Source organism: Mirounga angustirostris, unplaced genomic scaffold, assembly GCF_029215605.1.
Source record: "Mirounga angustirostris isolate CCGP_5_RB_7025 unplaced genomic scaffold, mMirAng1.0.hap1 SCAF_7, whole genome shotgun sequence".
NCBI lineage: Eukaryota > Metazoa > Chordata > Mammalia > Carnivora > Phocidae > Mirounga > Mirounga angustirostris.
The window spans coordinates 23653825-23668265 of NW_026991715.1; the positions used below are offsets into that span (position 1 = coordinate 23653825).

Consider the following 14441-nt stretch of genomic DNA (forward strand, 5'->3'; position numbering starts at 1 on the left):
TCACATTTTTCCACCTCAGGTAAGCCAGACTGCCAAAAACAAATTTCTGGAATAATTTTTTTTCTAAACTTTGAGTAGATATGAATGCTTATGTCACAAAAAAATGAAAATATAGTATTTGCCTTTAAAAAATTACCTCAATGGGAATAAATTGATGTAAGTAATCATTCTACTGGAAGTATCAACATTATTCTAATGTTAGAATAATGTTAGAATATTCTAATTATTCTAACAACATTCTATCCATGTTAGGAAAGCTAGACACTTTTAGAAGCTTCTTGAATTCTGTAATAATGATAAAGCTTCCAATCACACATAAATATAGCAAGTGATTTTATCCTCTATGAGGAATGCTTATGGAGTTCATATTTCAAAATTATATTCAGTTCACATTCAATATTATAATCACATTCCAGAAAATTATTTTTTGATATGTATTTGAGTAAGCTATTCTTTCACAGAATACCTGTTGCAGTAATTTCCAAATTCTCTCTGAGTCAATTATACTGGTTTTTTCACTTGGCAGGCAGCCGAGAAACAATATTCAACACAAAATTCCAAATACTTATTTAATAACATAGGACAGAGTGCCAACTTCTAATGCATCACTTTATGACAGACACTGTACTTCACTCAGAATTTTAATCTTTTGATATAATTGTGTAAGTGAATTGGAAAACCACTTTATTAAGGAAAAATATAAAGGGCTGATGACTCCCATTCCCACTACGACAGAGAAACTGAGTAACAAACCCCTTGTAAAATGTTCACTGGCTCTTTCTAAATCAAACCCATTAAACACACAAACCGATACAAAACCATTCTAACATCTATGCCTTCATCCTCCCACTAAAATAAAGAATTTTAACTATGATTGACTTCTTCAAAATTCTAAATGAAATTATGACTTTCTGGGATTCAGAGCCATCAGTAAACATGCCCCTCCAAATGCAGACACTTACCTTCACATTTCTGAGTAGTTTCACTCTGCTTATGACCAGCAGGGCATTTGCACTCAAAAGAGCCCACGGTATTGATGCAGTTTCCTCCCTGGCATATCCCAGGAATCGCCTGGCATTCATCAACATCTGCAAGAAGAAAGCACTGTGAACAAAGATACCCCTACCTTCCAGAATATCTACACCTATTTCTTTAATGTAATGTACAGAGAAAGATCAGTTATTCTCAAGAGCATGGTGTAAGGGGAATTGGGACCACTTTGTAGGCATACATTTTAATTCATATTAATCATGTACGGTATAGATCTCATTTGCATTGTTATTTTCTCTTGGAATTTTATTTTTTATTAAGAAAATCCATCCCTGTTGTTGTGTGGAAAACCGATCTCTTGCTTTGATTTCCTGCAGAACGCTTCTGGATGTTTTCACTCTCCTGGTGATGGGTGCTCAGGCTACGTCCATCTTCTTTTTTTTTTTTTTTTTTTTATTTTTTTATTTTTTTTTAAAGATTTTATTTATTTATTTGAGAGAGAGAGAATGAGAGAGAGAGAGCACATGAGAGGGGGGAGGGTCAGAGGGAGAAGCAGACCCCCCGCTGAGCGGGGAGCCCGATGCGGGACTCGATCCCGGGACTCCAGGATCATGACCTGAGCCGAAGGCAGTCGCTTAACCAACTGAGCCACCCAGGCGCCCCTACGTCCATCTTCTTCTCACCAGCTCAGGGCATGATAAAATCAAAGTCTCTACCATGTCTCTTTATGGAGTTGGGTAACTATGGACTGTGTAAACTCAGAGACTCTTAATCCCTTTGCTGTAGACCCAGAGCAGAATTACTATATCACAGAGTATATATATACACCCAGTATGAATAAACAGTGCCCAACAGTCAAAATGCCTTCATACCACTGGCAATCCATACACCTACAAGTAGTTCACCAACCTCTATTGTCCATGAGGATTCTTGTGGGGTCTTTTTTCCCCTCCCGGCTAACACATGACATAAATATCCAAAATCCTAATTTTCTTTGGTCTAATAATTGTAAAAGGATATTAATTCTAGTTTTCACTTCTCTAATTACTAATTACTATGTGTGTTAGCTTTCAGATTTCTTCATCTGAAAGTTGTCTGTATCCCTTAAACAGTGTTACATTGAATTTGTCACACTCTTTTTTTTTCAAGTTTTTATTTAAATTCTAGTTAGTTCACATCCAGCTTAGTTTCAGGTGTAGAATTAAATAATTCAACACTTATATACATCACCTGATGCTCATCACAAGTGCACTCCTTAATCCCCATCCCCCATTTCACCCATCTCTCCACCCACCTCCCCTCTGGTAACCATCAGTTTGTTCTCTAGAGTTAAGAGTCTGTTTCTTGGTCTTTTTCTTTTCCTTTGTTCATTTATTTTGCGTCTTAAGTTCCACATATGAGTGATATGGAATTTGTCTTTCCCTGAATGACTTATTTTGCTTAGCATAATATTCTCTAGCACCATCTACATCGTTGCAAATGACACTATTTTGTTCTTTCTGATGACTGAGTAATATTCCATTGTATATATATACCACTTCTTCTTTATCCATTCATCAGTCAGTGGACATCTGGGCTCTTTCCATAATTTAGCTATTGTTGATAATGCTGCTATAAACACTGGGGTATATGTACCCTTCGAATTAGTAGTGTCATACTCTTTTTCTAAATTTAAAACTTTAAACATGGCAATTATCTTCTTCATTCTTTAAGCTATTAGTTTTATCCATTTAGGAACCAAAAATCTTAATATTGACGAATGAAATCCAAGAAACTATAATAAAGATGTTCAGACAAATAAAAGTTAAGAGTCCACAAGAAATGTTAAAAGAAGTTCTTTAGCAGGAGGGGTGTTTGGGTAGCTTAGCTGCCTAAGCGTCCAACTACTGATCTCAGCTCAGTCTTGATCTCAGGTTCGTGAGTTCCAGCCCTATGTTGGGCTCCACACTGAGTGGAGCCCACTTTAAAAAAAAAAAGTTCTTGAGGAAAAATAAAAATGAGGTGAAAATTATGGTCTATATAAAAACCAAAAAAGCACTGAAAATTTAGTAAGCATGTTGATAAATTTAAAAGACCTATTTGTTATTTTTAAATAAACTTAAAGATAACTGGTTGTTGAAAACAGCAACAGCAAAATAATAGTAATGTATTTTGAAGATTACAAAATGCAAAGAAGTAAATAGTATAACCACAATAGCTAAAGGATTAAAGGGGGAAAGAAAAGAATACTATTGTAAAATTATTACATTATAAGTCAAGTGGCATAATATTACTTGAATACAGACTACAATAAGTTAAATATGTAAAGACAAACACTAAATTTTGTAATTTTAAATAAAACTAACATTTTATAATGTTAAAGAGATGGAGCTAATGATCCAATTATGGAGATAAAATGAAATACTAAAATATACTCACTCTAATAGAGGCAGGCAAAAAGGGATAAAAAATGGATGGGACAAAAAGACAAGAAACAGTAAGATACAGATTTAAAATCAATAATACTGATAATCATAGGAAGTGTAAATGGTATTAGTAATTCAATTAAAAAGGCTGAAATTGCCATAATTGATTTTTTAAAAAGATGTAATTTATTTTGCTTACAAGAAACCCACTTTGACAGAGATAGCTTAAAAAGGAAAAGAATGAAAAGATGTATCACGTACTCAATCAAAAGAAAGCTGAAGTGGCTAAGTTATTGTACAAAGCAGTCATCAGAACAAGAACCATTACCAGAGATATAGATGGATATTTCATAATAACAAAGGGGTCAATTCGTTAAGAAGACATAATAATGTACAAGGTGTATATGCTGATTAAAATGTTAAGCACCCAGAACAGAAAGTGACGGACCTGAAAAAAGAAAGAGACAAATCTACAATTATAGTTGGACATTTTCATATTCCTTAGTAACTAACAGAACAAGTAGACTGAAAATCAGCAAGGATACATAAGACTTGAACTGTATTTTCAACCAACTTGTCCTAGTTGACATTTATAGAACACCCCACCCAACTTTAGCAGGATATAAGCTATTTTCAAGAGCACATGGGATATTTTACCAAGACATATTCTGAGGCCATGTAAAAAGGCTCATTAAACATAAAAAAATTAAACTCATACATAGTATGTTTTCTAAACACAACAGATTTAAACTAGAAATGAATAATAAAAAACATCTGGAATATCCTCAAACATTTGGAATTTAAACAATATACTCTGAAATAATCCATGATTCAAAGAAGAAATCACATGAAAAATGAGAATACACCATATCACAATTGGTAGGACCCAGCTAGAGCGGTGCTTAGAGATAAATACGTAGAGTTAAGATGCTTATTTACAAAAAGAGCAAAGTCTAAAATTGGTTACCTAAGTTTTTATGTAAAGAAATTTTAAGAAGACGAGCATATTAAACCAAAAGTAGACAGAAGCAAGAAAATAATAATAATAAAATAGAAAAATTGTCAAACAACAGAGATTATCAGTCACTACAAAACCTGGCTCTCTGGAAATACAAGTAAAACTGATTAGATCTGATCAAATTCTACAGAGATTAAAAGGATCAAAGGAAATAGTATGAACAACATTATGGCACTAAATTCAACAATTTAGATAAAGTGTACAAATTCCTAGAAAGATAGAACTACCAAGGCTCACTCAAGAAGAGATCATCTGAACAGACCTACATCTATTGAAGTTAATTTAATTCATACTTGAAAATTCTTTTTTTTTTTAAGATTTTATCTATTTATTTGATAGAGACACAGCGAGAGAGGGAACATAAGTAGGGGGAGTGGGAGAGGGAGAAGCAGGCTTCCTGCTGAGCAGGGAGCCCAATGCGGGGCTCAATCCCAGGACCCTGGGATCATGACCTGAGCCAAAGGCAGATGCTTAACAACTGAGACACCCAGATTCCCCATACTTGAAAATTCTTGCACAAAGAGAACTTTAGGCCTAGGTGGCTTTACTGCTGAATCCTTTCAAATACTTAAGGAAGAAATAAGCAGGTGAGCTGCACACACAAAAAAATTTTTAAGATTTTATTTACCTATTTGACAGAGAGAAAGAGAGCACAAGCAGGAGGAGTGGCAGGCATAGGGGGAGGAAGAAACAGACTCCTGAGCATGGAGCCTGGCCCAACATAGGGCTCAATCCCAGGACTCTCAGATCATGACCTGAGCCGAAGGCAGACGCTTTACCGCCTGAGCCACCCAGGCGCCCCTGTACAAAAATTCTTGCAGAAAAAGAGAACAGGGGACACTAGCCTACCCATTTTATTTGGCTAGCATTACCCTTACCCCAAAGCTAGAAAAATATATTACAAGAAAAAAAACAACATAATAATATACTTTTTGAATAGGCACACAAAAATTCTTAGCAAGGCAACTTTAGCAATGCATAAAAAATTAATACATCATGACCAAGTGAGGTTAATCCGAGGAATTTAAGTTTGCTTCAACATTCAAACATCAATCAGTATAATGCATTATATTAACATGTTGACTAAGAAAGAGAAAACACATGATCATATTATAATGTGAAAAAAGCAAGTGACAAAATTCAATACTTAGTCATTTCAAAACCCTCAATAAACCAGGAATATAAGGGAGCTTCCCCAACTTGATAAAGAGCCTGTACAAAAAAATATATATATAGCTAGGGACTCTTGGGTGGCTATGTAACAAGAGTAAGATCACACTCTATGTGTTGTTCTGCATCTTGCTTTTTTTTTTCACTGAAATTATTTTGTGGATATATCTCTAAGTCAGTATACATTGATTTACCCTATTATTTTTTGATAAGTCCACAAGTTTGCTGTATCTTAGAGTATGTAAATTAGAGAATTTAAGCCTACAAAAAGCTTAGCATCTTTATTATTTCTTCCTCATTTTATCTGTCTAGAAGAAATTACAATAGCCCAAAATATTTTATACTGAAATTAAAGTAGATTTCATTGTCTTATTTAAGGATATCTGATCCAAACAAAACAACTAGAATGAAATATATAACAAGAAATTTATATACTGAACTGTTTAATTCAGAACATTTCAAACCACATTATTTTTTAAAATGTACTACATTTCCACCCTCATTACAGTGTGGTATAAGACATCCCCAGAAACCTCTTCTCCTGGAAGATAAATCAGAGAAAGAATATCATGATATAAGCTGAAAAATGGGGCCAAACCTATAAATCCCTTAATACTATTCATAAAATCTTTGACTCCATATTTAGTAGATTCAGTAATTTTTCAAAGGAAAAAGCAAATCGACTTTATGGGGCTTATTTTGTAATTGCCTAAAAAGTATTTTCCTAGAAGGAAAAATAAAACCTTTATTTTTGAAGTATCCTAGACCACGCAGCCATACAGAATTAATTTCTTTTAGGTAGTTAATTATTAAAATGAAAAGCAAAAATTTTACAAATATCTTGTAGAAATAATCAACTTGAACCTAGAAACATACACAAGCACTCTCTAAAAAAAGCAAGCCTCAGACCTTCAAACTACACAAGACATTCTACATTGTCAAAGTGCTAATGTAAGCAACTAACGTCTGAATAGTTTCCCACTGTCTTGATTATATAGATGTGTTGTTCATTCCTTCAGTTCAAACAAAAACTATTTCTTTAAATGTACAGCAACTTCAAATCACATGTAAGGATTTTATAGAATAAAGCTAAATCTTTCTCTTTTTTTTCTCAAATTCTTATTTAAATTCCAATTTGTTAACATACAGTGTAATTAGCTTCAGGTTTAGAATTCAAATCTTTTGAAACTTAAACCTTATACAATCTCTTCAGTGTATGTCTATTAACTAAGGTTATAAATCATGTGAGAAGGTAATGGTAATTCTAGTTTATGAACTCATTTTTTTTGTTAACTTTGCCCATCACCAAATTAGATCCATTTTTAAAACTTAAGTTCTCATTCCTATACTCCATTCTGGTCTCAACCTCCAACATATATCTGTTGTACTACAATAGCAACCTTCTAAATGGTTTCTTTGCTTTCACTCTGGTCCCCCTATTACTGACATTCTACAAAGCAACTAAAATAATTTCATTTAAAAATATGTCAAATCAAGCAGAGGTCATTACCTCAGAAGTCTGCAAACACTGCCACACTGTTTTCTGGTCTTTAGGAGTTGCTCTAGAGAAGTTTCAGACTCAAGGTACTTCCTTTAAAAAAATACTTGCTAATTCTGTTTTATTTTGCCGATGGGATTCCATTTAATTCCGATTTTTATTGAAGTTTTGTGCCTTCCAATCTGCAGCCTGATGCTTTTATCCACTTTAGAAAATCCTTCTATTTTATCTCTAAGACTCTTCTTCAGTTCCTTTCCACAGCTTCCTTTAGTCTGATTTCACTGTGTATCAGATTCTTTATAATCATTGCCTAATTACTGTTCTCTGACATTATGGTTTGTGGTTTCCTTGATTTTAACTTTTGTCACTGATATTTTTTCAGTTTCATGTATGCTTATATGTATATATGTATTATTTGCTTTCCATTAGGTAAAGTTTCAAATCCTTCTTCAGTTTCTTGTTTGAGTACTACCAACCCACTTTTTATCTCTGGTTGTCTTTACTGAATTCTTATAACTCTCCGTTGAGCACGTTTTAAGAGAAGAAACAAACTGCTTTTCCTTTCCTGAAGCTAAGAAATGTATAAATCTTGTGTTTATTTGGGTTATTCTTCCTTGAAGCATGTTCACTTGCCTCTTTCAAATGTTTTTCTCTTTTTTTCAGTTGTTACATGTAGACCTTTTCCCTTTATTACTCATCTTTAAATGGGGCCATTTCCTACTCAAGCAAAAGTGGAGAGAGCCCAAGAAGAAACAAGTTGGTTTGAAAGAAATTTCTATATGAAATACTTGCTGGTACCTGCTTACCAAATTCTCTCCCACTTTTTCTTTTTTTGCCTTTGTATTAATTTTCAACTTTCGGGTGGGGGTATGAACCTCTACTCTGCCTTTTCAGATACACACTCTCTGAGATATTCACCAGGGGTTTCAACTTCCCCTGAGGATCTGTAGTAGACCTCTCTCACTCAGGGGCCTCTCCAAAAGGAGATCCACAGCCTATGAAGAGCCTTTCAGAATGCTGAGACTCAGAGTAAATACTCAGAAGACTTGCCCTGTCCCAAAGACTTCCCAACAGTTTCAAGTGTTCATCCTGCTTTCAACTGGGGGGAGCAGAATTTTATTTTAGAAGATCTTGTTTTCTATTATTTATTGTTAGTTTTTCTTCAGTTAGAAGAAGGAGCATATTCTATCTTTAAGTAAGAGTTGTGATGAGCACTGGGTGCTGTATGAAAAGTACTGAATCACACCTGAAACTAATATTACACTGTATCCTAACTGGAATTTAAATAAAAACTTAAAAAAAAAAAGAAATGTATGGGAATGGACTTGTTCTTAACTCAATGAAACTACACTGTATAATTCATCTTTCAAGTACCATCTTCTGTCATTAAGATCTAAGCATCTGCAAACATATGTGTAGAAGCATATGGGAATAGCTGTAATGTGTACCTCACTGAAACCACATTGCATATAAACTGTTGTTCAAATCACATCTTCCTTCATTAAGATGTATGTTTGTGAAGTGTAGAAGTATATAGGAATAGCCCTGTGCTTACTTCATTGAAGTTTCACCATGTATAATGTGTCTTTCAAGTAACATCTTCTTTCATTAAGATATAATACACAACACACACATATATCACCCACACATTATTTAAAAAAAAAGAGGGAGTTTCTACAATTAATTATGATTTAAGTAAATTTTCTGGATTGTATGGGAATGGCTTGTTTTCACACAGTGCCAACGGAAGTTAAACTTTATAATGATCTGGTTAACTAGAAAAATGTAGACAGCCCAGATAAATATGTCTTTAATAATTTATACTAATCAAATGAACCAAATCTCCTTTCCTTTTGGGGCTGTAAAGAAGGCCCGGAAATAACTTTCTACTGAGGGCATCTTCCTTCCCATCTATGACTGAGGGACGAGCCATGCCTGTGTGGGTTCAGGGGAGGTACAGCTTCTCTACACTTCTCATGCACAACCTGAGTAAATGAATTAGATATTTCTGAACACTGTAATCATTTGAAAAAAACACACAGCACCATTGGTTTGGCAGGGACTGATTTAGGGTCTGTACTGTTGTTTCTTTATTCAAGTCCTTGTCCTGTGTCCTAGCTAGGTCCTGACTCTTGTCGTGTAGGTCTGATGTCTTGTGCCTCTCAATTGGCAGGGAATAGAACAGAGGCTCAATATCAGCCCATTACTATTGTCCAGGACAAAGCAAAAGACACAATTTAATGAGCAAATTGCTTCTGCCATCTTTTCAGTTTGGGAAATGGTTGGAATAGTTTGAAAGACGAATTCTTAAAAATCAAATAACAAATTAGTAACTACAAATTTTAATATATTTTTTAAAAATTTTAGATGACCCTATTCATTTGAAAATCTAAAAGACTTAAAGTCAAGTACTAATATTAAATAAAATATCCTATCAACTAGAGTAGGTTCATGAAGACTGTACAGATTAAAAGAGAGTAAGAAACTTTAAGAAAATAATACAACAGATGCACATGGCAGTTTGTGACATATTTAAAGTTTGTATATATTCTTCAAAAAGGGCTTAACGCCACTTTTTAAACCTTTAATTCACTCATTTTATGACAGCTTAAATTTTAAGGCCTGTATTATTTAACTCTGGATATTGAAGAAAATAGAAGGAAGTGCAAAACTAAATGTGAGTTAGTCTTGGGCAGAAGGGGTAGAACAGAAATGGCTCTCAACACGCAAGAAGCCATGAATCATTACGACCAAGCAGCCAGCACGCTAAGAATGTGCACCGCCCTGACAATGTTCACTTCAGTCCAAAAGGACATCATGGCAACAGTTAAATATAAAAGATGCACTCTTCTCTTCACAGCGTAATTTGTTTTAAGTATCATCTTAATTTTCATTTAAGTATCAACTTAAGAATCATCATAAAAACAGATTCATGACCTAATGGATCTCACACTCCAGCTGGAGGAAAGTAAAAGCAATAAAGACAGTAAATAATCAAGCATATCAGAAAGTGATACATGCTTTAGAATAAACAAAAAGTATTATCCTAGTAAATCTACTCAGTACTAATCTAGTAGATCTACACAGTATTTTCTCTTAAATAGGAGTCGATATAAATTTTATGGAAATCTACATATGAACAGTTACTCTGTTTAATACGAGATCATATTTCATGTCCTCTGAAGCCACAAATAAGGTAATTCACTAACTGCATCAACTACAGAGTAACATTATGTTTCAAACTTCAGAAATGTTCTTTCTTGGCTAATATAAACCACATTTTAGAACCAATATAAAGCTATTTGCAATCATCTTCTATGCATCTGAAAGTTATTTTTAACTCAAAAATTTTCAATTATACAATCAAAAAGATCACTATTATTGTAAAAAGTATGACACGCATGTATCATGTTTTATCATGTTATATTTTTCATGCCATGTATCTTCTAAATCAATTTGGCAGAGTATTTGGGAAACAGTCTAGGAATTTAAAGGGAAAATGAAATCACATTAAGATGCAGTCTTAAAATAGCCTGAACTGTGGATTAGTATTTAATTGAGAGGCTTCTGACTATGCCATGATTTTGAAATAAAGCAGAACTTTTTAAACTTGCTTTTCCAGATATTTTAACCATGTGGCAAGTTTCATTTTGTTCCTGTCGCTGTATTTATCCATTATATTTTTAGGCAAATGGAACTGAAAACTTATCTTCACTGCATAAACAAAATCAAATAAATAAGCCTTCAGACATTACTAAATCCTGAAGGGCATTAGGGAAATTTGAGATCAGATCCTACATTTCGTAAGTGTGTTCAGAAAAACTAGGCCTCTCTGACAAAATATAAAGGTAAAGAGAAAAAAGCTTAAACGCAAATGTAGACGATGAGGATTCAGTAATTGGGGATGTTTTGGTTGAAGTTAAAAGAGTTTTTCTGAACTGGACTATTTTTATGAAATAGTGGTTTCTGGAAGTGTGTTAATCCCATTTATTAATTCAAAAGATAGTTACTGAGTATCTACCACATGTTAGGCACTCTTCCAGATGCCTCAGAGACATTAATGAATAAAAGAGATTTATGACCTAATGGATCTTACATTTTCACTGGGGGGGAAAGTAAAAGCAATAAAGACAATAAATGAGCAAGTATATCAGAAAGGGATACACGCTATAGAATAAACAGAAAGTATTACCTTAGTAAATCCAGTCATTATTAGTCTAGATCTACATAGTATTTTCTCTTTAATAGGAATCTATATAAATTATATAAATTTTACTGTATTCTATTTCTAATCTAGGAAAGCTATGAAGTATGGTGAATATAATATATGGTATATCTTCTATAAAAATTACTTTATCAGAAACTATAAAATCAGACTGGTAATTGTATCAAAGATAGAGGTTTTTATTACCCATAGAAAACAGCAGATAATTATTATTATTTTTAAAGATTTTTTTTTTTACTTGAGAGAGAGAGAGTGCACAAGAATGGGGTGAGGGGCAAAGGGAGAAGCAGACTCCTCACCAAGCAGGGAGCCCAATGTGGGGCTCAATCCCAGGACCCTGGGATCATGACCTGAGCCGACGGCAGACGCTTAACTGACTGAGTCACCCAGGTGCCCCAAAAACAGCAGACTAAAAATGACATTTACATGGTTTCCATATTAGGTCTGACCTGTGACAGATAATAAGCCAAGAGACAAAACACAAAACCATTCTAAGTCCACAGCTGACATGTAGGTTCATCCCTTGGGCATCCCTATAGTTCTCATTGGAAGAGTTTGGATACAGCCCAGTTTTTAACATTAACTTTTACAAAACTACAAAACTAACAAAAATCTGTAGAGGCCACTGTCAGAGATACGTTTACCAAATTATGCAGAGCACCTAAATGATTATTCTTCAGTGAATTGAAGCTACATGCAGGCTTCCCAAATTATAACTCTCTTCTGGGTTTTAGGACACTGGACTGGCTTTCTGCAATAAGCCATTTACAGGGGTTGGGTAGATGACATCTGTTTCTGTGATACTGGTCACTAACATCAATTTGAAAGACCTCAGGAATCTAACTTCATATATGATTTCGTGATAACAAATAAACCTGACTCGTCATGTCTCAAATATGAATATCATTTCTCTGAATAATACAAAAGTCATTTTCCATTTTCCTGTGATCCTACTGCCATAAGAGAACTCATTATAGAGCTATTTCCAAACTCTAAAAATGGGTTTAATATACATGATATGTATATCGTGATATGATATCAGAGAAGTAGCCAAAAAAGGGTAAGAATTGTGGTGGCTGAAAATTAATTACAATAATTATCCAGTGAAAATGTAACCATTTTTTTTGACGACTTGGGTCGGTATCTACTACTGCAGCATCCTCAGGGATCCCTAGTCTAGCCCTGATACATAAAATATACACCAGGATGTGGTTGGGAAGATTGCTCAGAGACCAGACTGTAACCAACTGGATATAAACTCTTCAGTAACGGCATTCAAGGACAGAGTTTACACTGGGCCTCTACAGACACTATTAATAAAAATGGCGGGCAGTGTTAACCTGAGCCTAGATTCCCATATCTTGAATGAGAATACAAGAAAGAGAAAAACATTTTCCTGGGTATTTTCATGTGTATAGTTTGAGGGGTTGTGGTAAGGAGAGTGTAGTGCCTCCTGGATGAAGATCTGGGAGTGGTCTGTCCTCTGATTATATGAGCTAATTTAATAAAAACAATTTTTTTTTTAATTTTCCCCAGTTTTTCATAGTATCTCCTCTCTTCTCCATTTATGTCAAGACCTGAAAAATGATTACTCATTAGGTGGCTAATAATCAGGTCATCTCTAGTCAGGCTTGTTAATGAGGCCCCCCCAGTTTTTCATTGTATCTACTCTCTTCTCCATTTATGTCAAGACCTGAAAAGTGATTACTCATTAGGTGGCTAATAATCAGGTCATCTCTAGTCAGGCTTGCTAATGAGGCCCCTCTTGGAGATGGCAGGAGTTTGGATGGTAGGAGGTATTAGGGGCAGATCCTCCGAGCGCAGTGAAGGAGACCCACACGTGGCAAGCTTGCGCACGCAGGCAGACGGCGAACTCACCTTGGCAAGCTCCAGTGCGGATGTTGGGGATAAAGCCCCGTCGGCAGGGTTGAGGCTGGGCAGGACACATCTCACAGGGGTGGCCCCAGGCCCGTCCCATGGTGGCACAGCACAGAGTCTTAGTGCAGACAATGCCCGTCAGCTGCCCTTGGCACATCTGGTTGTTGACCTGAGTGAAACAAGGGCCTGTCCTGTAATCTGGAATGTGAAAGAAGACGGAAAGACAGGTTTTATGACCATACACCAACCTTCCACCAGTAGCCCCAAACACATAAAACAGAGGCCATTTCTTCTGACTCGAGTGTCTAAAGACAAAAGGCTGGCAAGTTTCATTTTGAAAATTCCTCATTTTTCAATCATGAGGACTGCTTCAGGAGACTTCAAATGTATTTTACACCAGACGCTGTAAACGGGTGGCTCAAGGGCTGTGTCTGGGACGCAGATGTGTTTTCTTGGCCTGAATAATGTTCTGAAAGAATTTAAATTAGTAGCCAACATTTTTAAATTGGGAAATTTCACATGAAATTTCTATTTCTGGCTTTTCTTGAAAAGTTGGAAGATCTGGCCATGCTAGGCCTGCCGTTCTACATAGCAGTGGGGGAGAGAAGTGTGTCCTTCTCTCTGACACCAAGCTGGCAGTCTCATCTCACTGCCATCCCTCACCTGCATACCATCAGCACCTGCTTGCAGGACTCTCTCTTTACCTAGCAAAGATTTTCTTTCCCAACCGGTGGACACGAGATCAGAATCAGAAGAGAACCAATAATGATATACCCTTCCATATCACAAATATATCTGAGCAGTCTAGTATGTCTATAAACACTAAGTTCTAACAATTTGATTTTTGTTTCTGTGTCAGTCTGTTTAGTTCCCTGTGTAGTTCATCCAGGAAGACTGTAGCAATAAGAGCCCCTGTCATGGATTCTTTCTAGGTAAGTTACTATTATTTAATCTCTATACTCTAAAAGACTGTACCATTTTCCAGCTCAGAAAAGCATCAGCAAATGCTAAATAGGCAGACTTCTGTGGATATTAAGGATGATCTACTGGGACTGTTGCATCTCAAACTGTGGTCCATGGACCAGTGATATATGCATCACCCGGGAGGTGGTTAGACATGCAGACTCAGGCTCTACCCTAGACTCACTGACCTAGAACTACATTTCGACAAAATATTCAGGAGAGTCATACACACCTTCAAGATTAAGAAGGGCTGATCTAGACTCCAGGTAACTTAAAAGCTAGGCATTCTGACTC

The 14441-nt window shown here is 35.4% G+C and overlaps 1 protein-coding gene across 1 annotated transcript in view; it reads right to left on the reverse strand.

Moving 5' to 3' along the window:
• Positions 1-14441, reverse strand: part of FBN2 (fibrillin 2) — a 257403-nt gene that overhangs the window by 175968 nt on the left and 66994 nt on the right. The window contains exons 6-7 of the mRNA XM_064595850.1: positions 13185-13382; positions 963-1088 (exon numbers count right to left, since the gene is read on the reverse strand). Coding sequence (XP_064451920.1) covers positions 963-1088; positions 13185-13382 — 324 coding nt within the window. The remainder of the gene's footprint in view (positions 1-962; positions 1089-13184; positions 13383-14441) is intronic.